Genomic DNA, 25086 nt, shown 5'->3' on the forward strand with positions numbered 1-25086 from the left:
GTTTGATTCCCTGACATGCCCGACTTCACTCCCTTTACGGTGGAGTGATGCCCACCAGGCCTTTTGGCTATTCGTTGACACTGTGTCCAAACACTGATGAGGAAACCAACGGATTTGTTGTCGCCAATGTGCCAAGATCTGCACATTTGCCACTAAGAACCATATAAGACTATAAAATATAGCCAAGTATTTCAATACATGCACGACAAAACAGAAATGATTCAGACACACACAAACCTCTAGAAGCTGATCTTTGCCCTGTTGAGCCAGCTCCAAAGAGGCTTCAGACTCGGTCTCATCAATAAGGAAGAACTGTGGTTCCCTGAAGAACAGGTACTTGTCCCGTCTCTCCAGGAACAGCAGTTTGTTGTTGGTGTCTCGTGTCCAGTTCAGCAGCACCTGCACCAAGGGCTCATGGTCCTCTAGCACACGCTCTGGAACAGGGTAAAAAAAATCTGATTAGCTCTGTAAAAAAAAAAACATGTAATAATGATGAAGGAATTCTGGTTCACTGATGCAAGTATATCCAAGAGCCTGTATTAAAAATCACCATTTTCTCTTAACAGCAATACAAAATGTAATAACTGAAAGCAAAACCCAGAAACATTTACTGAAGCAACCGGATATGATTTTTATAATGGTCAGACGTTTCAGGTAGCATCCAATACCTTTTGTCAGCGACACTGGAGAGCTCTCGAATTCAACAGGTTTATAAAAACGAACTATTGATTGTTATGCAATTGAAGTGATGACAAATATTTCATAGTCAACAGTTTGTGCTATGTGGTGTAATACATAAAAGTTCAATCTTGTTTATTTACCCATGTAGAGGTCGGGTATCTGCTCCACGAGTGTCCAGTCAGGTCCAGGGTCGCAGTGGTTCTTGTCCACCAGCTGGACAATGACGTGGTAACACTTCATGGTCTCATCGACCAGCAGCGTCTTGGAGTTCCCGTCATCCATGAAGACTTTCACTACAAGCTGTAGAAGAGCAAAGAAGGACCGACTTGTGAGCATTAGTCTGCCAAACAACCTTTTACTATACATGAAAGTTAAAGTTAAAGAGCCTTCCCGCATCAAGTGACGCATAGGGCGGCGCCCATCTCCGTTTTCAATAACCCTGGGCCACACAAGTGCAATCACTACAGCAGGGGCTAAGCAGAGAAAGCAGTACATGTGTGTACCACATTTTAAGTCTTTGGTATGACTTGGCCGGGGATCGAACTCATGACCTATCGAATGCAAGGCAAGCACTCTATCTACTTGGCCATTGCACTATTTTTTACTATATGAGACTTGGACTTGAAAAAATGAATTTAAATACTAGATACAGTTGCATGTACCTCCTTTAGTCAATATTTACCATGTTAAAATCTAATTGTTAACATCTCTACAGCTTTGGCTATGGCTGAAGTTGAACAGTCCTATACAAAAATGAGTCTCTGTCACATAGGGCACATTGTACAAGTAGACTAGAACAGTCACTATAGATATAGAATACAGAGTTAACAATGAGCTTGTAATACAATTGTGCTCGTAATATCCCCAGCACAACTGTCAATTGCAACCGTAAGTTTTACACATCTCAATGTCAGTTTATTTGACTGCAACAATTGAAAATAATAGCATAATAAATAGCAATAATTCTAAGTCTTCTGTAATAATTCTCAAGAAAAGTATGCCAAGAAAACTGTTTTCGAAAAGAAAAGATTTTTTTTTGCTTCAGAAGCCAACCCTACATACACAGCAGAGTAGCTCAGATGGTTGTTATGAATAATTACAGGCTCAGTAGTTCAATCTAGGGAGTTCCACAGACTGATAAATGGGGTCATCTCTGAAGGTCAGCCACACATTTTAAGCCCCACATTCGGTACCAGGATTCCACCCAACCTTGTAATTACGACATGTCAGTACCTGTACATTTCCCATCAACTTTTATCCTAGTCTCTAAATATAAAGTCAAAATAGACATTCTAATTTCAGGAAACAAATGTTTGGAAAAAAAAGGCTGACATTCAACCTATTCCCTATTCCTATTTTAAATGCTGTTGATAAAGGCAAGGAAGTCATACTAATATCTTGCACAATATCAAAAAGTTCATTTATGCTACTATTACTATGATATGCGAAATTGATATAGAGTGACCTTAGCAGAAAAGTTTGAAAAGAACTGGTCTTCCCACAGAAATGACACAGTTTTCTAATGACAAAGATGTACTATAAACTGATCTCTTATGAAAGGGTGTGCTTCAATAATTGTAGGTAGATTTCCTAGGGGAGAGCCAAAATTATATCTCTAATCATATATGTACTCTTTAACGCATGATGGTTTATTTCATTATGCACCAAGTTTGGTATAATTAGGCTGTAATAATGGATGAGGTATATCCGTCTGATAAATATACATTTTGTACATTTAACAAAAGTGAGTGATAACTTGTCTTCCTTCTTTGTCTTTTGCTGCAATTATTTTCTGCTGAAAATGAAGTCAATTTTTTTTGTATTCCCAACATGAATGTAGAGTAAGTGCAAGAATTATACTTTTACAAAAATTCCACAAAGTAACACAAAAAATGACATTGCCATGTCAAATTTTTCCCTAAACACCCAAACTTTTTTTCATACCAGTAGAAAACATATTAGTGGAACTGAATAAGGTTTTAACATTTTTTATATCTCACATTTAGAATCAAAAGGTATATGCCACAAGATCAAATTCATGTGCCAAGCTCATGTATATGAATTTCTGTTAATAGGTGCGTTCAAATATTCATGGAATAATAATATTTTTCACTACAATCTAAATTTTTTGTGTTTTGAACGATGAGACAAATTGTGAGTTTCAAAATGTCTTTCATTATTTGTGTTATGGAATCCTGTCATACTGTTAAACTTGACTGAATGTCTAGTTCAAAATTTGTTTACTATTGTCCTTGACAATGGAACAACAGGAAACCATGATGTTCAAAATGTTCAATGTTCAATGTTCAAAACAAACTTTTAGTTCTAAGCTTTTTGGACATTATAACATACATGTACCTGGACCCAAGAAAATTAAATTCAGTTCTAAACTTCTGATGAACTGTCTAATTCCAAGGAAAAGGAAAATTCTTGATAGTATTTGCATCTCTGGGACAAACATTATACAAACCGCAAACTCAAACAAACTGAGATTGCTTCCATACTAACCAAATCATGTTCGGAACTGATTTTAGCTCTTTCAGATGATATTTGGACATTCATGATACGAATGCCATCAAGTTCGAAGCCTATTTTGGTCATAACAACCATGTCCACCTTTCTTTGTGATGTTAATGTAAGATATCAAATTATTTCCAGTGTACAATGTTTCATATATTCCCCTACACTTTCCTCAGTAAAGCAATTCTACTACAAGATTAATGCTAATGCTAGAAGATTGCTTTTAGATTTTGGACTGTGAAGTATTTTTTCAACACACAAGTGTACTCACTGTATTTGAACGCAATGACAACAACAGAAGAAGATTATAATATGAGAAATATACACTAACAATATCTTGCCATCTTACCTTCTGCACGCTTGCCTCCTTGATCTTCTCCAGAGCTATCCGAATTTTTTCTGCCTTTACTTTCTCTGCTTTTTGTTCCTGCAAGGTTTCGCAGAATTGACGCAAGGTTAGATAGAAAGCAGGTCCTCTCTCCAAGTATGGGCATCGGGGAAATGCTAATGCCGCTGGATGTTTTAAGCGTGGGATAAATATATTCATAAAACCATTAAATCCTATTCATGTGGTAATGTGACATGTCATGGTGCATTTTTTTTCTGGTGTGCAAAATATTATGATGCACATTGAGTATATGTGATACAAATTGTGTTAACAACATATACATTTACATCAGGAAACAATTATGGACACGATAACATTCAGTGCATGTGTGTGGGGGGGGGTATAATATAATTTTACAAAGTAACTACAGATATTCAAAATATGTGAGAAGGACACATAATTGGAGGTTATTGGATTATGTCTGGCATATCGGTTAGACTCCCAGTAGGGGGCAGTTAATGGATGGCTTAAATGCAAACGCTGCAGCAAGTCCTCTGGCAGCACTCTGTGTTATATGCACATATTATCCAACTATTATTATGACAACGCTCAAATATGTGTTAATCTGCTTTGTCTTAAAAAAAAGATACCAGTACCTGCAAAAAATAACTTTGATTTTCAGTTTGTAATGGATTTTTGTAGTTTTTGTGTGTCTAATATGGAACAATGCAGCACATGCACTTGCACACGAACCAATCTTTATGTAAATAATTTACCATTTGCAAAAACAAGTAGTCATTTCAGCACAAACAAAAATGGTACTGACATGTAGTGATACAAATCATGTTATATTCACAGACTAGAGCATTAACTAACACAAGAATTAACAATGTCCTTGTGTTGATTAAAAATTATGCACTGAAGAAAATTTGTTTTTCACAAACAATGCACAGAACAATGCACAAGACAGAAAAGAAGTACAGTACAACAAATAGGTTACGTGTGAAGCACAAAAGGTAATTAATTGTGTTATACGTACAGCAACAAATGTTGGGTGCTTAGTGATGTTAGCATTATGCGACGACTAGAAAGCAAGGAAAAAGATATCAATACATAATCTATATGACAAATTGAAGCAAATACTGTCATAAGATCATGTTTATATAAGATGGCAAACTTGCAAGTTGAATAATTTATATTCTGAAGTCTGGGAATAAAAATGTCATGTTGAAAAGCTAATGTTATGCCTCAATAAAATTAGACTTGCCACTTATTTGACATCATCCAGTGCTAGAGAAATAGAATCGAATGCATCTAAATGACATATTCCAAGAAACTATCCCACTTGGAATACTTCGTACTTGGATAAAATCAATTGGCAAGTTTTTGTGGAGAAAGTTTCCTTATTATCCCTGATGGCAAAAAGGTATAAATTGTATTTTTGGTATCCTTAAATTTTGATTTCTATACCTAAGACAGTTCCAGTGTAAAAGTTGTATCTAAGCTTACCTTACATTCAGTGCAGTTAGGCAAATTTCTAAGCCTATACCACAATTTCTAAGGGACTGTACGATATTTACCGGGGGGGGGAGGGCTGGTGCACTGGGGGGGAGGGCCATTGAAAAATTTTTTGGCCTGGGGGGAGGGCCATGGAAAAAAAATTTGAGCCGGGGGAGGCCATCGAAAAAAAAATCGGCCTGGGGGGGAGGGCCACCGAAAAACTTGTAAAATATGGCGTCGCGTAGTACCGAATAACAAGAAATACGCCGTAAATTCCCGAATATAGTACGCACTTTTTACATTTTTCAAAATCCCAGAAGTGTCTCGGGCCGTCGCCAAAGTCGCGGTGCGTCCTTTATTTGAGTTTTCCGCCAACAAATCCGTGGACGACCCAGGAATATAGCGGAACACCGGCACGGGGAGCTTGGAACATCGACCGTCTATAGCATGTTTAGATAAGAAAATAGACGTGTGGAAATAAAGTTAAACTTCAATAAATGAACATATTTACTGTGACTATCGTCGATATTGACACCAAGTTGCGGTAAAAGAAGAAGTCAAGTCACCCACGGTAAGAAAATGAAGGTCTCTGGCAATGACGCCCGGCGCTTTGTCATGCCGACAGGATCGTTCCCCAGCTAGCCGGCGCCGATCTCAGTGGAACCCGGCCGGCAAAAATATAACCTCCCGTAAGTACACATACAATTGTAGGGTTTATGAGTGGTAATATTTGAAATGGTCCGCAAGCCGTGAACGTTCTTGATCGTCGTAACGTAACATGTGATAACATAACAGTTGTGCCTCGACTGATGGTCATCATTTCCAATACACTTCCGGCTTGAGTTCAACTCAGGAATCTTCAACAAAGATTATGCCCATGTCGTTTCAAAGGTTCAGAAATTGTTAACCATGTTTCACTTCGTATCACAAATATTTTTAAATCTTGATAAATGCCACAGGAAATTACTTTGTAGCGGGCTATACCAGCCAGTACGACGTGAAAATTCCAGCTAGATGTACTCCTACTCGACTGTTCGGCAAGCTACAATGATAGGGGCGGAGTTAACTTAAAATGTAGTCTTTGATGAAATCTTACCGCCCGGCCGGTGGGTGGGGTGTTTGGCGCGCCGACAGGCAAAGTACACCTACAGCTGAAGAACACAGAGAGGGCCGTGGCATGCGCAGCGCCGAGGACAGCTTTCTAGTACATGGACCCGAGAAGGAAGTCTTTCTTTCCTCTGAACAGACTGTACTTATAAGTTTTACGGAGTACAAATTAATACATGTGTTTATTCCTTTGATTTTGTGACAAAAACATCTATCACATAACGAGAGATTACTTGAAACGCAGTCAAACTTGTCACTTTCTCCTGTTCGGAATCGCAAGTCCCATTGATCCCAGTAGTCTTTTGTTGTTGTGTTAATTGGTTTCGGTGTCAAATTCTAAATTCGGTAGCACCTCTACACCCAAATACTCCGCCCAGTTCTCCGCCTGTATGATTGTTGCTCTCCATGGGTCGATCGGGCGGGCGCTATTAAAGAGTGTTCGGCGCATTTCGTATTGAAAACATTGAAGCTACGTACTTGTGCATCAACATTCAACTACCCCCCGTTACCGATAAAATCAACATTGAAATATTGTCTTTTTTTCACGAATCTTTATTGACCATTGCTTGCTTGATCACCAACACTCCAAAGCTGGATCCAAATCTGTGCGTTCCGCCGCACTTGCCTTACCTTTCGATGCGGTGGTGACGTCTTGCAAGTTGGCTGCGGCCGGCGGTGAAAACAAGCCCGAACATGGAACGTTTCCCGCTACAATCACGAAGTACACGGCATAAATCTAGTTTTTAACAATTTTAAATTTGTTTGGAACGACGAACTGTCTTTAAGACATACATACTACATGTTCACTGTGGTACCGGCCGTGCGTAGAAGGGGTGCGTACTTAATTCGAGTTTTTCCATTTTACGTTTAAGACGGGAATATTTGTCTCCCACCAGCCCCAAATCGGGGGTGCGTACTTCATTCGGGAATTTACGGAGGGAGAAAGAGACATGGACTGGAAAAATGGGGGGGAGGGCCACCGAAAAATTTTTTGGGGTGGGGGAGGGCCATTGAAAAAAATTTGAGCCGGGGGGAGGGCCATTGAAAAAATTTTGAGCCGGGGGAGGGCCATGGAAAAATTTTTTTACCGGACCATTTTGCACCAGCCCTCCCCCCCCGGTAAATATCGTACAGTCCCTAAGCCTATACCACAAAGGTGTTTCAGTTCACAATACACTACAACATGTTATTGGTATTAGAAAACCAAAAAACTATCAAACAAAATTGTTCAGCAGCTCGAGAGCAGCACTTCTAAAAACAAAACAGATTTAAAAAACGCTACACAACTGTACGAAAATAAGACAGGAACAACACGACATTATGTACCTCTGTCAGAGTGGCGGGCGGGCGGCACTCTATGGATTGGATGATTTTGGAGGCTTCCCTGTCCATCAATTTCAGCTAGCCACAGAAAAGAGAGACAAGCAAAGTGCAATAACCATATATAGGACAGGAGAAACACAGGGCTTCAGTGGGAGCTGTTTTATTGACAAAATTTACTATTTTGAATATTGTTGCCTTTACTGAGGTCATTTTTGTCACAATTGTTATCTTTGTGAACAGAAAATGTACTGGATTATGGATAATTTTCATGTATAATTTTTCTTGTGTTATTCAAAATAGGGAGAGAAGAACTGGCTGACTTTTGATGCCATTCCCCTCGCAGCTTCCTTTAAAATTGCAGAGATCAATCCTTGGAGGAAATTTGGCAAATGTTGACAATCGCTTTTAAATTTTCATAAAAACTGTTTCCAGAATAGTGTTGCAGTCTTGCAGACTGTTAAATTTTCCATAATTTTCTGCATTATGTAGCTTGTGCATATGCTGTCACAATTTCAATAAAAGCAACTGCATATCAATATATCATATTAAAATTCAAGACCTACAGAGACTGTGTGATTTTCCTTTGCTTATGATAGAAATAGAAGAGGAAAAATATTTACCTAATCCCCCTTAGATTTTGGGTGAATTGTGTATTTTTTTGTGCAAATACACCAGATCTACACGTATAGCTATACAAAGGCATTATTCTTTGTCTCAAGCACTGTGCTTTGAGTTTGACTTCCTTACAAAACGTAGCTCCCACGGAAGCCTGTGAAAAAGCATGCTACAGAAAGGGTGCTCGGAAGTCCACCACGTGACCATGCCATATGGAATAGTGCAGCAAACCAAGCAAAGTGGAAACCATTGCACAGCTGAAATATATGGCATTTCTGAATACATGGAAATCATCGGAATGTAAAAGTTTGGCAAACTTCAATTTATGAAATGAGGACTTCAAGATACAAATGAGAGAATGAAAGACAAAAAAGCAGTGGATTGAAGACCAGTGTAGTGTGTACGACTTAACTAAATGAATTTGTACAAGTGTGTACTATGCATGAGTGACACCACCCAACAAGCCAACTTCTGTCTACATTTCCATATAACTTGATGCAAGATATCATATTCTATGACTTCTCTGATGACAGCATTGATAGCAAAATTGATTTTTGCAAGCACAAAAAATCAATGATCAATACGTATACTTTCATCAGCAAACTGACATTTTATGGCCATATGAACATATCTAGTACAAAGATTTATAAATGCAAACAGTATTGAGATACATGTACATGTATATTTAGAGGAATGCACCTGGTATCATCAAAACATCACATTTAAATTGGTCATGTAATAAGAAGTTGACTTGTCAATATGGAGTCATGTACAAAGTTTCTGTACATATGGTATGGCAAGGAGTAAACATACAAGCGTGTGATGTAGAGTGTAATATGGTGAAGAAAACATTGAAACATGGCACTTTCCACCCTACCTCAGTGAGCTGTTCAACTGTGTCCAGTTCATCCTTCAGGCTGTCCAAACGATGTTTCACGCTTCCCGACAACTGAGAAGAAAATGGAGGATTTAAACGTCAAGATGAGAAATAGTCTACAACAAGACTGACAAATGTCTCAACTCTATTGTGCCAGATATTTTGAATTCTTTAAACTCATAACAGAAAGGCGCAATAAGAAGAACAGGCCAACTGATTTTATAGAACAATGTGGTTACATGTACTGCTCAGATGGGGTCTGGTTATTCAATTTCTGAATCAATATTTAAAAGACTTCAAGTGTCATCTATACCTGCAGCTACAAGGGAATGACAGCAGGCCAGTGACCACTTTACTAATGGTATAGAGGCTGGGTGGTCAATACACAAGGTCATGGTAAATTACACATAGGATTTTCCACAGAACAGACAAATTGGACAGAGTCTTAGGGAAATACTAGGTAATACAGACAAGTTTCAGTGGTATTCAGATGGAATACTGAATTATTACCTCTTTGCAATTTAATACAAGAACATGTTTTGCTAAAAAAAAGGCCCTTTGATACAAAATGCGACTTTTCTTTCGGTAAATTTTACCTTGTTCAGCACCATGGACAGTTGCCATACTTTTCAAGTCAATTTATTTTTTTGTCAAAGCAGCATTACCCGTGCAATTAGGAATGAAACAATGTCATGTAATTTGGAAGAGAACAATAAAGCTTTTCATATTATTTTAGTATATGAAATTGTGCTGTGCATAATATAATGACAGACAAAAAGACTGACACTTTTCTTCATTTTCCCAGGAAATGAATCAAATTTTGTATCAGCTTTATAGCTTATATGTCTAATTCTTCATTTTTCCAAACCTTGCGTTATTAAGTCTAAGTGTCCTTGTCTTTGACAAGGAAAACTGAAAAATCTCATGCATTTTGTAATAAATAGATATATAAGAAAATATCCGTTACAGATTGTAATGTTGTTTTGAGATGGCCCCTTCCTGTGGGGCATTATAAGACACACTCTGGCCAGCCGATTTACACCTTTCCTCCAGCACAGATGGTTTTTACAGATATCTTATTGATGTACGGTCTGAGAAATCAATTCCAGAGCCTTAAGGGTCATACAGTTTCTCCCCAGTGTCTTAAGGAAATGGCAAAGGGATTTTCTACTTTCCTTCTTAATCACATATCTTTGACATCATTTTTGAGACCTGAGAGACCATTGAGAAGTGACGAGAATACAAATATGAATGTGCTACAATCCTACTTGTACATATTGTGGTGGAAAACAGCTCCACCTATCCACAAATCCTATATTGCAACAACCATCTATGGCTCTCACTACCATATGTGGAAGATAATGATGATAATGATTATAGCTTTTACTTTGAAAACTGATGGATCCATGTATGTACTAGGTTACTGTTAATGGTTATCAGGGGTATGTATGGGGTTTAATTATGACTCATTTGATCAAAAACAAAGGTTACTTACAGGACTAAGAGGCCCTTTCTTCAAAGAACTGTCCTCTTCCTCCGTGAAGGCGGAATCTTCGCTCCTGATGCTCAGTACCTTCTGCGGCGGTCGCGGCGGCCTCGTCGTGACCCCTGCGCCCTCCTGCGTAACCCCGACCTCCAGCTGCGACAACAAATCGTCCAGCTTTGCGTCCGGATCGCTCTCTTCGCTTTCTGTCCTTTGCTGTACCTGTGACGGTTCCACTCTCTGTTGGGTAAGAATAGCACTTTGAGCAGCAGGCAGTTGTGGTGGCGCTATCCTCCCAGGCTCCGCGACGCTCACACCCTCAAGTCTGTCTGTTACGCTCCCGTTTGCAACGGCCATTTTCACGTCTTTGGTTACGACAGTCTGGTGTACTTCTGTGATAGTAGAACTAACTTGCTGTTGTTGTTGTTGTTGTTGTTGTTGTTGTACGACCTTTGTTGGTGGTTTGGGAGGGGTTGTAGGTTGTGTAGTACCCATAGTGTCGCTGAGGTCTTGCTGTATCGCGCACAGGTCCCCGAGTAAGGCATCGAGTTCGGTGTCACCAGTCGCTAGAACACAAGCAGATCACTGCAAGGTCAGTGCAAGGTCACACAAAATACAGACCACTGCAAGGTCATACAAAATACAGTCGCCTGCAGTAAAGCTTTGATTATTCCAGTGATATCCTTTTTTTATAAAATACAAGAAGTTGCAAAGAATGCATTGAAACAAGAGGTATCAAAAAAAGAAACAATTGAACTAACTGAAGCCTACATTCATAAACTTAGTTGCCTAATTCTTGTATTACGTACGTCTGTACTTTTTGTGGGTCAGCCGTTACAAACTTAGCTCTACGTGTGCTGACCCTTGTAATGATTTGTTTCATTGCCAATAAATACAAATAATCATCACACAATTATTACATGAAAAACATTTTTGTATCAAATTATGCTTGCACTGTGTTGTTGTCAGACATGCTGACAAAACATATAGAAGTCCAGCCCCTTTGCGTGTCAGAATTACTTGACCTGAAAGCGACATTACTACCTTTGGGACGGCAAGCTTTTACTATGATTTCCCATTTGATCCAATAGGTTTCATATCAGATGTAATCACGTAAGCAGAAAATGGAAAAAGTATCAAATTTGCACAAAACTGGGGCAGGGTTAGATGCCAAAGGGGATTTCGCCACTCTCTCCTTCCTGACCAATCCTGGATCAATTTAGTTCCTGATGGAATCAGAGACGTTCCCTGATTGAATAAGAAAGCCATAAAAGGCAATCTGTGGGCAGAGATGGGAATCTCAGACATCAACTGCTGTCAATCAAATCCTATTAATTAAATCAAAATAGAAAAGCCGGTAATATCTGTACATCGGAGACCCCTGAAAGTGGTGTGATGATCACACTATAAAGAGTTACAAATTCCCCGGGTTGACATTCATGCTTTTATTGCCGTAAAAGATGATGAAGAATGATTTGATTTTATAAGCATTCAGCAAATAAACAAGGTATAAAGGAATCAGCAGTCATTTTTGTAGATGCCGTTTGGAAAGTACTTTCCTCTTAGGTACCTTAAAAGTATCAGTTAATTGAAAAGGCTACTTCTAAATGAATATTTTTTCTTTACAGGACATGGGTTGCAACTGATTAAGTGTTGTGGCTCTGGGTTTGTGACTTATTGAAAAATGATTTACTAAAAGTCTTACATTTTGATCCATTTCTCAGATTTTTCTTCTGAATCAAATTTAATAAACCAAATCACGAAAGGACACAGTAATTACATATTTCTTCACGGTACTTTTATGCTCACAGTTTTCATGGTCACTTCTGTACCGCAAACTTATCATTACCGCTAACAAATAAATCGGTTTCTTTTTTCTGTACCTGCTGCCACCGTAAAAATATAGTTCCGTGAACACCTCCATTTCTTCTCAGACAGCGAAATTTTGCTACGATGAACAGAAAGTGAATACAGTAGTCAGGTAAACCTCCTTGTAAATATATAGTGTTGGACTTACTTTCCAGGTTAATGGTTGAAAATCTCCAGTTGTCCATGTGCTTGGGTTTGGGGGGAGCAGGAGGGGGAGGGGACTTGGGTTTTGCCTCCATGGATGTGGACACATCTAACGACTGCAACAACAACAAAGAGATGTCATTTAACTATGGTTAGTCCACCATCAAAATTTGCCCCATATAGTGTTTCAGAGGGTCAAGATTTCAAAATTTTCTCCCAGAAATTAGAAGTACAGGCCTGTAGCAATTATAAGATACGTAGATATATGTAAAATGCCATATTCTTTGCATTCACGTTTTCTAAAATTTGTGTTAAACTTTGCAATTCAACTGTCTGTGAAACCAAAAAATGATTTGAACCTGGTAAAAGTGATCCATGGGCTAAGCAGTGAGGGCAGTGGGCCACATGGCATTCTGCCAGGGTAGAACAGATATGATATGAATACAGGATTTCTGAAGGAGAGTTTATGGACTAACAGTGGGTTCTGTTCTTCTTTTTGTACATCAAGGGATCCAAAAATCTCTGGGATGGACATCAATTTCTCAGAATATAGTTGTGTCAGTAATTTTTCTTGCTTCAAAAGTATAATAGAGGCAATGCAAGCAAGGACATTGATGCAAGGCAAATTTATTCCTATTTATTCAAAATTTATTAAGAAATCCCACAGTCCATGCTGATTTTTTTTTAAAAAGTCAAATTTGAACTGTCACAAATGTTTAAGATGTACATTGTACCATAATTCTTTTTCCATAAACTTTGATAAAGGCATTGAATATTGGCTCATACATTGTGTACATGTTGTTGGTAATTGCTCTCAGACAGTTTTACATTGATGGACTACAACTACATCCCACTCACCTTCGTCATTTTGTCCAGCTCCCCCAACCAATCCGAGAACATCTTGTCCAGATCCCCCTCATGGTCCGAGTCCGGTTCCGCGTCCATCTCGTCCCCGGACAGCGTATCGGGATCGCTCGCTACTTCTGGTTCAAGCCTGCAGTAAAAAAAACAGACAACAACACTTAGAATCTCTCCTCTGTTATGCCTACAAATCTTCTGTGTGACACCGTATCTTTGAAAATGAATCTTTTCTCTGAGGTTCAACGTCAGTCAAGGCGGGGCATATCCTGACAAGGCCATGGTTACCGTCAGGAGTGGGATCTGTGCTGTAATCCAGTAGCTTTAGACACCAGATGGTCCCCGGCTCTGCAGTTGACCGGCTGACTGAAACTGTCGGCTCTGTCGGTCACTGATAACGATGACAGAGGACCTGGAAATCCTTCCAAGAATCAGACTACAAGCGCAGCATACATGCGGGTGCTTGAAACATTTGCAAGGCAAAACATTTTTTTTTATACCAAAGAATAAATTTCGCAGCTGCCTTTAAGACAAGAGGACTACAAAGCTGTATGATGCACCACACATCATAAGGTCATCTCAGTGCACAACCAGGCCAAAGATTATACACAAATTGGTGAAAACTGCCCAATTTCAAGTCAATGGGCCCCCAACTTGCACAAACCTTTCACAGCAGACCTAATGAAGGTATAGTGTCCCAATAGGCAGATAGGTGATGTCCAGGCACTAGACAAATTAGAGGCACAAGATACTAGATGCTCTGACATACAGTCAATACTGATTCAACCATTCTTACTTTACCATTATACACTATAATACACGGTACAAACAAGACTAAGTCTAAAAGTATTAACACAGGCTGAATGGTCCTATACCTTTTGCTTTAAACAGCAGACAGCTTACAAAGAAATAGGAGATACAAAGAGCGTCTTACACGAGAAGCCGAGCGCTAATCAATATATTTTATCGACCACAAGCCAAGCCGTTAAGCCTACCATTAGAAATCTGTCAGATACAAAAAACAGCTACGAGCAAGTTGTCAAAGTATAACTACTTCAGAACTGGAGTCATTATTAACAGATACTTGTTAAAAGGTGAAGGTAATGCAAGTTTATATACTAGTGATTATGAAGCATGTTTCTGACATTTAAAGTATAGGCTAAGACTTTGAACTGACTGTTGGACCATTATGTGATTGATGTCAGTTGATAGCCTTTCATTAGTAGTTATCTCTACTGATGGCTTATAAATATGAATGCTGCAATAAATACTGAAGATAAAGTCTGCTTCATGATGAAAAAACTGCCACAGAAGATGGATGGTCTTAGCTAGGGGTGCTAGCCGTATGGCAAGTTTATGACTTGAGCTCTGACAACTGTTGATGATGATCACTTTCAAACCAGAGGTTTAGGCTAGGGTTATTTTTACCATATATCTAGATGTTTTATTCTTTTTTGTACTGGTTTCTTTTTTTACACCAGCCAAACAATGAATGAATACCTTGTGAATTTGAAAAGTTCTCTTGCCAATTTGATACCGGATACCGTCTTGCAGCCAAGATCTACTTAGAGATTAGAAAGGTATGCCATAAGTAAATTCAACATAATGGAGGCATGCCTATCTTACACTTTGTAGGTTTTGTAACTTTGTAGGTTTCGTAACTTTCAAGTGTTTTAAAATGAATACGAGCCAACAGATAATATTTTGCTGGAATCTATCAGCTTTTCTTTTCCAAGACATTGGCATTAGCCTTGAAATCAAAAGTGGCAAAGAAAATGTGCGTTGATTGAAAACATCAGGATTTACATACATGAATGCAACAATGTTCCTAGCGTAAAATCACCATTCCTGATTCTGATTTTGTTCAGTAGCCCTTATGATAAAACATGATTGAGTGAATTAACGCAATCACAATATGCACTGAAGGGTTACGAGCAACAAGCATGCAGGTACCATATGGTGGTCTCAGTGTGAGTACTTTTACATTACAGTTACACAACTCTAACACATAACTCTTATAATATAATTCTATGCCCAGCAAGTTAAGTTTGAATGACATACAAATTGTACAAGCAAAGCACTTAAATTTATATAAGTCTTAGAAGTCAATCTTTAACTTCAAAAAATTAATATTGAGATACATGTATGTACTCACTATAACAATCATGCTAATCAAATAAGAGATTAGCCAGGCCAAAAAAAAGTTTAAAGTAATTTTTGAGCCATGTTGTATATAGTGAGACATAACTAAAACAGTTACGTAGATATAAAAACACTCTAAATCAAACATTTGAGAATTGTACTTCATGAAATTTTGTGTCACAAATTTAATGAGCATTCTTTAGTTTGTAGCTATAAAAATGAAAGAAGTTTAGAATTTTCAAAAATCCTAGACAAATGGTACATGACTGTCAGACACAGGGTTTCCTTTCAATCAGAGTTCATGTCACATGACCAACAGTTGAATGCCATTACATTAGATGATGTCACCTTTTGATGGATGTAGGGATGATCTGGAGGAGGACAAATTGGATGCTGCCCTGACATGTCCTCCATACATGATGAGGTGACAGAGGATAACATGGACAACACTGCATGCTTCATTAGTTGGCTACTAGACCTTCACAGAATACTGACCTAAACTGACATAATATCATATTATGTCAGTTTAGGTTTAGTATTTGCAAGACATAAGGTAGACAGATATATGTTTGGTCAAACCTTTGCTTAGATGGGGACAATTATTACAGAATCACATATTGCTGACAAAAAGTGGGGGCATTTCAATTGATGTACAAGTCAACTGGTACTGTAAATCACTTCATGTTCATGGTAGCAAAAGTTTGCGGCCTGAGAAAAATGGAGGTGTTCATGGAACTACTGTATAATTATGTTCATGGTAGCAGCTGGTGCAGAAAAAAGAAAGTCAGTGAATTATTACAGATTTAATTCTGAAGTGACTGCAAAAACCATGAACATAAAAGTAACGTGAAAAAATCAGGAATTACAGTAAAAACAATGGCAATGCCGTCAGACAAACTTTGACCACTTCACTAGCATTTCTAAACTCTCGGTTTACCCACCCCAAAGACTTTGGTGAAAGACACTCGGCATATCCATGACCAGCGGTGCTCTAATTAGATTGCTAAGCTCCCTGGCTTCATGTGAGATTTACAAAGAAGATATAAGTGAAGTCTTGGATCAGCACCAGGAGAGGGCATTAGCTAAACGAGTTGTCTGGGGGATGGGTGTCTACGTGAGACACGGTTGGTGAAAATGTGACGTCGTTACCAATAGAGCGGTATTCAGGAATGACGAGAACGGCGTCAGGGTTTCCGCGCAAAAGTTGTCAAAAACGATTTCTTGCTGGAGAAATTAGATGATGATCGGAAAGTCGTCTCGAATCTGAGCGAACTGTCGTGTACCTAAATCCCATAATCCTCTCTGTCTGACTGAACTCCTCTCTAATGTCCTTCAAACTTGATTTCCTGAAGGTCATGCATTGACTTTGACCTGTTCTTTTACACCCCAAAAAATAGCAATCCTTTCTATTGACAGGCAGTGATTCACATACAAACTTGCACCCAACAAGAAGTTGCTATAAAAAAAGTCTGAGCTGTGAATGCTTCCATAATGACAGAATTGTTACCATTATATGTACAGTAACCCCTCTTTTCAAATTAATGATTATGTCTATGTCCAAGCATTCTTAAAATGAGCATGTTTTGTAAAAAAAAGCTAGTGCTATTTTTTTACTCTTGCAACGGATTTTGGATTTCCAGACGACGTCATTCGCAAAATCAGGCTTGTACGAGTCGCCTAACATCTCCAATCAAGAGTAGCCAGAAAAGGACGGCGTTCCGTCATGGAGGGAAGACCTGGATAATGTAATTACCTCACAACACAGAAAAACACTCCTCGGCCAATCTAATAAGTGCTGTGGGCACGTTCACTTTGAGAAGCACAAAACGGGCGAGGGGTTTTACATGCCCAACATTACGACTGAGGATTTTACCTACTGCAATTATAATAGGCACATGTCATCTTAAAGTCTTGATGATGATGAATTAATTCGTTACTTTATAGCTAAACAAAAGTTCATCAATTTTCCTTTAAGTTTCAATCTTTCAAACAAAAAAACGAACTTCCACATTGGAAGTGCAGAAAGGCTGATGTTTTGAAGTAGAAATAATAAGTGCTGTGGGCATTATGACTGAGGATCTTATATACCTTCAATTATGACTTTACACTGATTGGCTCATGTCATCTTCAAGTATAGATAATGACGAATTAATTTGTTACTTTTTAGCTTAACAAAAGTTCATTAATGAATGAATAAGATAAATAAATAAATAAATAAATTTTCCTTTAAGTTTCAGTCTTTCCAACAACAAAACAAACTTCCACATTGGGAGTGTAGAAAGGATGATGTTTTGAAGTAGAAATTTCCAAAGCCATTCTTTTCAACTGAAGTCATCACTACTGTATATCACAACATAATGACGCAAAATGACCCAAAAATGTCACATATTTTGAAATCACCGACTCATTTTGCTGCAGGCCTGGCTTCTAAAAAACATATTTCACATTGCAAACATGAGCCGTAAATCAATTCCTTTCCGATGACTTCATCTCGAAGATAAAAAGACTGTCACAGAAATATAATCCTTGATTTTTCTGACTCATCATAATCAGAATGGCCATCATTGTATGTCATCAAAGAGATTTGTAGCTAGCTAACTCACCCTAATCACTCAAGGAGACCAAAGGTCGAATTTCACCATGTTATGAAAGATTTTCCTTGAATTGAAAAGTATAATACACCAGAAGGGGGCAACCAAAGACCTCAAGGATAGAATATGTTACTTTTTAATTCATGTACCTTATTGAATGGTTATAAATTGAAATGGAATCTCTCATAGCTGATTCAACTGATGCCGAAGGGAAGGTATAATGTTTTCTTCGCATGAACAAAATCGTACTTCCTGGTTTCCAGTTACAAAGTATCAACAGATAATGACATCTACTCAAAAGATACCGGTATCCAAGTCGATGTTAATATTTCCGTCTGTTTAAAACACAAACAAGCTTTTGCGTATCATTTTTTTTGAGAGATGTACATGTATCATTAGGAAGTAATTGTATTTCCAGATAATTAGAGTACTGGCCAGGAATTTTAATGACGTTATAGAGATATCAGACTGGGTCATCTCAGATAACATGTTCTATGATGTGTCACTCATTTCAATGATCTAATAATAGTCCACGTTACAGATACACATACCCAATACTCATCGGTATCAAATTATATGTAGCATAACATAAAAAAATAGGTTTATCTTTAACATTAAGATTAGAATTAAAGGAACTGATCTATCTTACTTTTTTAGTATCTAAGTCTTGCACTAAGTTGCAGCATTCTCTCACTACACATTAGTATATTATGTATAGTACCATTCTCCAAATGATTAAAGTGTTCTCTCTGATAAATTGTACACTACAAGGCCTAAACTTTCCTTCTTGTTGTGAGCAACAAATACAAAACAATTGTACATTTCTGCATGCTGCAGTTGACTCTGAGTTCTGCAAACTCCACTAGACTGCTGCAGGCACTAAACTCTGAAATCTAGAAGGAAAACTACCACGTTAGTCCATGCTGGCACTCCAGTCTGCGTGTTAGTGTGGCCTCCGGTTTTCCAGCTGGCATTCTCGTCCTGAACTTACCGCCATCGTACCCGCTTTTTTACCTTCCCCGCCGCTCGCGCCTGGTCCACGGTCATTCCGCGGTTGCGGAGGCTTGACCTCGGTTTCCTCAGTCCTCCCTTCATACTAGGAGACGGGGACAAGGGAGTGTGAAACATGGGGATAAAGTGTACGGGGAAAATGCTACGGGGATAACTCAGATGTACGTACTAGATGGAGGAATGCTGGCACTCTGACAACAGGCAACAATAACACCAGACTGTAGCCACAAGCCTCCGTGTGCTAAGTGTCAATATCATACTTGGGTGTTACAGTACGGCAGGTTAGAGAGACCGGTCCATTTCTGAGAAGAACACATGCCAAGATTCCGGTATAGAAAAGCCAAGCAGAGTAAAGGAAAGGGAAGTCAAAGTACAAAATTACTCATGCTCAGTCTACTTTACCTAGTATATGTATAGTGAGTAATGTTGATAATCAAAATACAAAGAACTTTGTCTGGACTTTGTTTGGAAAAAGTTGGGAGAGGAACTTGTTATGCTCTAGCTTCTCTATGGACTATGAGAAGAGGGTTCACAAGCATGCTTAGAATTACTAAATAGGTTAAAGTTTCTTTCTTTCTTCAAGCAGATATCTTACGAAGAGTTTGAAAATATTTCTAAGGTAAGGGTTATTGTTAAAAACATGACATATAGGTCCTGTCCTCCCTTCATACGGACAGAATGGCGTAGCCCGTAACCTACTGACTACACACAACAGTCGACACTTGGCTGTTATGTCGGCCAGATTGTATGGTGTGCCAGGAATGGCCATACAAGGGGGGGGAAATACACATGCCTTACTTCATGCTTCCTCTGCATCAGTCTAGAACTAGAACGAAGCTTGTTTAGAAGTTAGTAATTAAAACATAAACTTCACCTAAACAATCATCTCAGAGCATACAAACAATCATAGGTATCAAAGACTCATTCTAAATCTTACTGTACTAATGTGAAATGCATTACCTAACATACTAATGCAATAATATCGACATAACTTTACAACAAGACATGAAAACTTAACATAAATGATGACATAAATGATGAATACAACAAGAAAACAAAACATACAAAAATGTGTCTACAGAACGATAAATTAACAGATGCATAGAACACACACGGAATGATATTATCTTATTCCAAGGACAAACATCATACAGGGCATATATGATATAATGTCCTTGTTAATTCTTACATATCAAAATGCATATACATCATATCAACAAATGTTGACATATCAATTAAGATAGTAAAACAGCTGCAAATCCATACCTGTACAACCAGAATACCTATCCTGAAAGATACAAATTCTCTTGCAAAAATAATTCTCCAAATAAGAACTGGCCCAGCAGTCTCCACAATAACAGTTTTACAAGCTGACCCTCTGAGGCTTACATGACTTTGGCTTGTCAGTTTTCAACCATGTGACTTCAGACAGCTTACCCATATATGGAAGTTGGCATCGGAGCAACTGTGAAAGCATTACCGGGATAAGTTTTGCATTCGGATTACTTGGAAAATCCCCCCTTATCTGCAGTGGAGAAGTCTACTTGAACATGTATGTGAACTAAGAAGGAACCACTTCATCCTCAATATGGGGGTAACAGCATACTGCTTTTCGATGGCTGTGAAAGAGTCATGTGATGCTAGACAGATGTGTAGGCTGTTTCTCAACAGTAATAAATATTCGGTATGTTTCACAAACAATGCTTGATGCTCAACTGCAAATACGCTGTCTTTCGTCAGTTACTATGACAACCTATTAGACCCCTTCAAAGCTCCCACGGGTGTGATAATGATGTCATATAGGATGACCTTATCTAAACTAATTAGCGGGTCATTCGGGAGTTTGCTGACAAACAGAAAAGGCAAACATGTCAGAACAAACTGTGACATCCACTTCCATGTTTAGTCAATCACACCTCACTAATCTAATTAAATATGACGCCGAGCTGCCAAGTTTCTGTTTAGGCATGAAGTAATTTCCTCCAAGCAAGCTTCTTTTTTGGCAACTTCCTACAATGACAGAAATCTATCAACATGTGATTTTTTTATTTGTCTACAACCTTTAAGAAATTCAAATTCAATTCTAGCAATTTTTTACAGACATAAAAGACTGGTCTACAATAAAATCCCATAGAGTATGTGATGTATTTGACCTGTAAATTTTATTGCTGCCTTTTCATAACATATCTCTGCTATTAGTCAGTAACTATAGAAGCTGCAAGTCATTGTATCTCAACAACAGCTGGGATACAATCATAAAAGCTATTTCTGTGTGAAAACTGAAGTTCTTTGTTAACTCGAGAAACAAAAATTCTACACAAAGTCAAGGTATACAGTCTAATTTCTTAAATAAATTCTAATGCAAAATACCAAACCTAAGACTTTGGCAAACTGTTGCTTTCTTGTTTGCAATGATGAAACATTGTGAAAAGTGCTGCCTTCATTCTCCCTTTCAAATGAATTACTTTTTTTGTGCAAAAAGCAATCAGTATTAAGTTATTATTGATGACAACAACTGTTGGTATTGCCACAACAGTATCCTTGGTACGGTTCAGGAGTATCAAGTTCAGGCATGGTATTTATGGCTGTCGAATAAACCTCTACAGAGCAAAGGTCTCCAGATGACATATGACAATATTTCAATTTTAAAAAAATTCTGCCGGTACACTTTTCAGATAATTTTAGCACAAAATGACCCTGATTTTAACTCCCAAGAAATAAAGTAGTACAAGTAAAATTTAAAAAATGTCTTGATCACTTTTCTATGTTGTATCTATCATATTTTCATGAGTCAGAAATTCTCACAATACTTGCTGATGATACTAAGACTAGCAAGAAGCATTCTAGTTGTAACAGTCTTCTTTGTTCAATGTTTTTGCACACATATTTAAATCATTCATGTTATGGCTTTAGGAATTATTTCTGATAAGTATGATTGACACCAGCAAAGAAGAATTCATAATGATTTATGCATCCGTGTTTCTGAAAGGATTATAATGGATTAAACTAAAATGTTAATCATGACAGCTGATTAATCCTTCATTGATTGGACTATTTTATATAAATTTTGGGAAGACAGTTGAGGTATTCCAAAAATAATCCAGACCAACCATTACCTAGCTACATAAACTCTAAAAGGTCTGATTCAGTTAAAAAGGAACAAGGAAAAGTGTTTATGGAAAACCTACTGTACCATTGATTTATAATTCTTCAGCATACATATCTACTACATGTACTTGATAATCAGGGAACTCCACCATCTACAATTCAAAGTTTTGTTATCTTTCCTCAATTGCATATCCTCTACAAAAACTTTTTGGTGATCTATTATTAGATTATTTTCCCCTTTGACCCAAGCATTAAATCCTGTTTATAGTGTTCACCTGTCTAATTTGTGATTATTTTCTTAAAATCTCTTGTATGGTCACTGTATACAAGTTGTAGAAGTTTCAATGACTTTCATTCAGTGTCCTGAAAATTTTTTCCATCAAATTTTGTTTTACATAATGATACTTTGTGCCAAAGGAGGGTCTGGGTGCATGCTCTGGATCTGCGAAACAAGGAAAATTTTGACCCTCTGAAATGCAAATTTTGCTGGTAGACTAATAGTACTTTAATGTCCTCTGTTTGCATGTGTTAACATGTCAATTTTTCTGTGTCAAAAATGATCGATTGGATAAAATTTTTGTCATGAGCGGCAAAATTCCATCAAATGACGAAAACACAGATGCCTGAGTTAGATCTCAACACTCAGTTTCATTCTTCTGCCCAAGTATACCAGTATCCCCTATAATATATATCTTCGACTTACCTTTCTCAGATTGTCCTCAGCAAATCTGTGACAAAAACCCAAAATGAGCTCTATCTCTCACAAGTAAGAAGTGTGAGTAGGTACAAACTGGTATCCTGGACCTCACACACATGCATGGATGACTTCACTCCCCTTCCTACTTCCTGATGTTATCACACCCAACAAACAAGCTATCCTGTCAGGCTCCTGCTCACTCAGGATATAAAATGTAAATGATCTCCAGTCACGAACCGGCAAGGTCTATCGTTATATTATTACAATTTTCTTACGAGAGTGACATTCTCTTTATGTTTCGTGAATAAATCTAATTGAACTTGGACAATGTAGTTTTTCACATTTGTAACATAGATATGATAACATTGTATATCACCTGTTATACACAACACTATCCAACAATTTCCAAGCAAAAAATTCATTCTGACAGGGTATATATCTGCTGGTTTGAGCCTGCGATAGGGATACGGATAAACCATCTCAATTGCAGGCACTCTGTGTCACTTCCTCCGAAACCACTCAAATTTCAACACTTTTTGATGAAGTGCAAGGTCATCAGCCACAAGTGCAGATTGTTGCTGCCACCGTACCATGACATCATCCACATTTTCACCACCTCAGACCCTGACCTTGGCCATTCAACATCTGACAAATTACCATAAACTTCACCACAAACTGCACGCAAACATCTTCTAACTCAACCATCTTTTCCCATGGTACCTATACCGTACTGTGTATGACTTTCACATATGAACTCCTCTGTTATATCTAAGTATGCATCATCTATTTCACGATCAACACATCCTGATATCCTCATTATTAAACAATAGGAGATAAATCAACTGATGAAGCCCCCTTAAGATGATGTTGATAACTTAAAGTATATGAACATCAGTAAAAGAAATTATCACTAATGGGATAAATCAACATTGATGAAGCCAAAATATACGATATCATCTAATACATATCACAGGAAACCTTACCTCAACATCTTTTCCTTGGCTCAGTTCTGAACAACTACCGCACTTCCCAGAACACACCCAGAATTTTGGACTGATTTTCTTACTAATCAAATTAGTCTGTGCCAACCAATGACGCTACCTCTATCCCAGAGGATATTACGGAAGTTACGATCCTCCCTGGATGTCAACGTGATCAAATTGATGCATCCTCGTAATATTCCAGACCGCCCAAAAAACGTGACTTCCCGCCAGTTGGCTTCCCTCCTGGCTTGTCTTTGAAGCGTTTGGGATTCGGTCGGAGACAGAGCATTTCCACGCCAGACACAGCAAGAGGTCTTCCTCTTTCACCTAGGGGAGCATCCCCAAAATAACCGGGCCAAAGGACTATCACGTGGTAATGCAAACCTCCTTGTAGTTGTAAGGAAGAGAACTTACCCAGTGTAAGTCACTCCAGAATGTTCAAAGCCACCATAACTTCAGCGTTTTCTAAAACAGCCCTGGTGTTACAACATGGCCAGAGGACACATTTTTGCACACATGCACCCTGGAGTGCCCAAGGGACCATTCATGCATGACATCATATACATCTCATGAGTAATGTAGCAGCGATGAGTTCATCTTTCCCATCATGCCATAGAAATCTCCATGGAAACAGGAGGAGCTTTCAAAATGGCTTCCAACATAAGGAATGCAATGATGCAAAATATTGCGCACTGCTTAAACTTGAGCAAAGTGAAAGCAATTTGGACATTGTTCTATTTCACATCAGTCATTGTAATGTTATGTGCAATGAAATAAGAATAAAGACAGATGAATTATGCATTTCATATGGGCCATTTATTTTAGTACTTTCATAATGTGTGATTTCATAGTCGATGGCCATAACATAAAGCATCTCATAACTACATAATTCACAGCTTTGAACAAAACATAACATTTCCAAGCTGAGTACAGGATACACTTATAATTCTTTGGACATATTCACTGTTGCTGACAAATCTGCTGAATGAACTACAAAATTGTCACAAAAATTCATGTACTTTTATAATTAAAATAAAAATTATTGGTAAGTTAGAACTTGTAAACGTTACAAATTTCATTAACAATCAATGACAAAAATTCAATGCTATCAACAAAGATGGATAATAGGACCCTGAAAAGGATGTTTTTTTTTGCTGTTGAACTTTGACAACAAGTATGATTTTGATATTACACATTCATTCTGTTCTAATGGCCCTTCTGTGAGGCACTCAATGTGGAAAATGCTGTG

The 25086-nt window shown here is 38.0% G+C and overlaps 1 protein-coding gene across 15 annotated transcripts in view; it reads right to left on the reverse strand.

The window, feature by feature from the left end:
• The window catches only part of LOC109478784 (amyloid beta A4 precursor protein-binding family B member 1-interacting protein-like), a 50090-nt gene that overhangs the window by 6963 nt on the left and 18041 nt on the right, over positions 1-25086 (reverse strand). For 4 of the 15 annotated variants that reach the window (XM_019780569.1, XM_019780560.1, XM_019780566.1 and 1 more), the window contains exons 2-10: positions 13306-13441; positions 12452-12563; positions 10447-11000; positions 8952-9023; positions 7463-7537; positions 4569-4613; positions 3551-3628; positions 822-981; positions 238-434 (exon numbers count right to left, since the gene is read on the reverse strand). In XM_019780569.1, the coding sequence (XP_019636128.1) occupies positions 238-434; positions 822-981; positions 3551-3628; positions 4569-4613; positions 7463-7537; positions 8952-9023; positions 10447-11000; positions 12452-12563; positions 13306-13441 (1429 nt within the window). The other 11 variants (XM_019780559.1, XM_019780557.1, XM_019780556.1 and 8 more) reach the window with 9 other exon arrangements.

This window comes from Branchiostoma belcheri, unplaced genomic scaffold (genome assembly GCF_001625305.1).
Source record: "Branchiostoma belcheri isolate BF01 breed outbred unplaced genomic scaffold, Haploidv18h27 scaffold45, whole genome shotgun sequence".
NCBI lineage: Eukaryota > Metazoa > Chordata > Leptocardii > Amphioxiformes > Branchiostomatidae > Branchiostoma > Branchiostoma belcheri.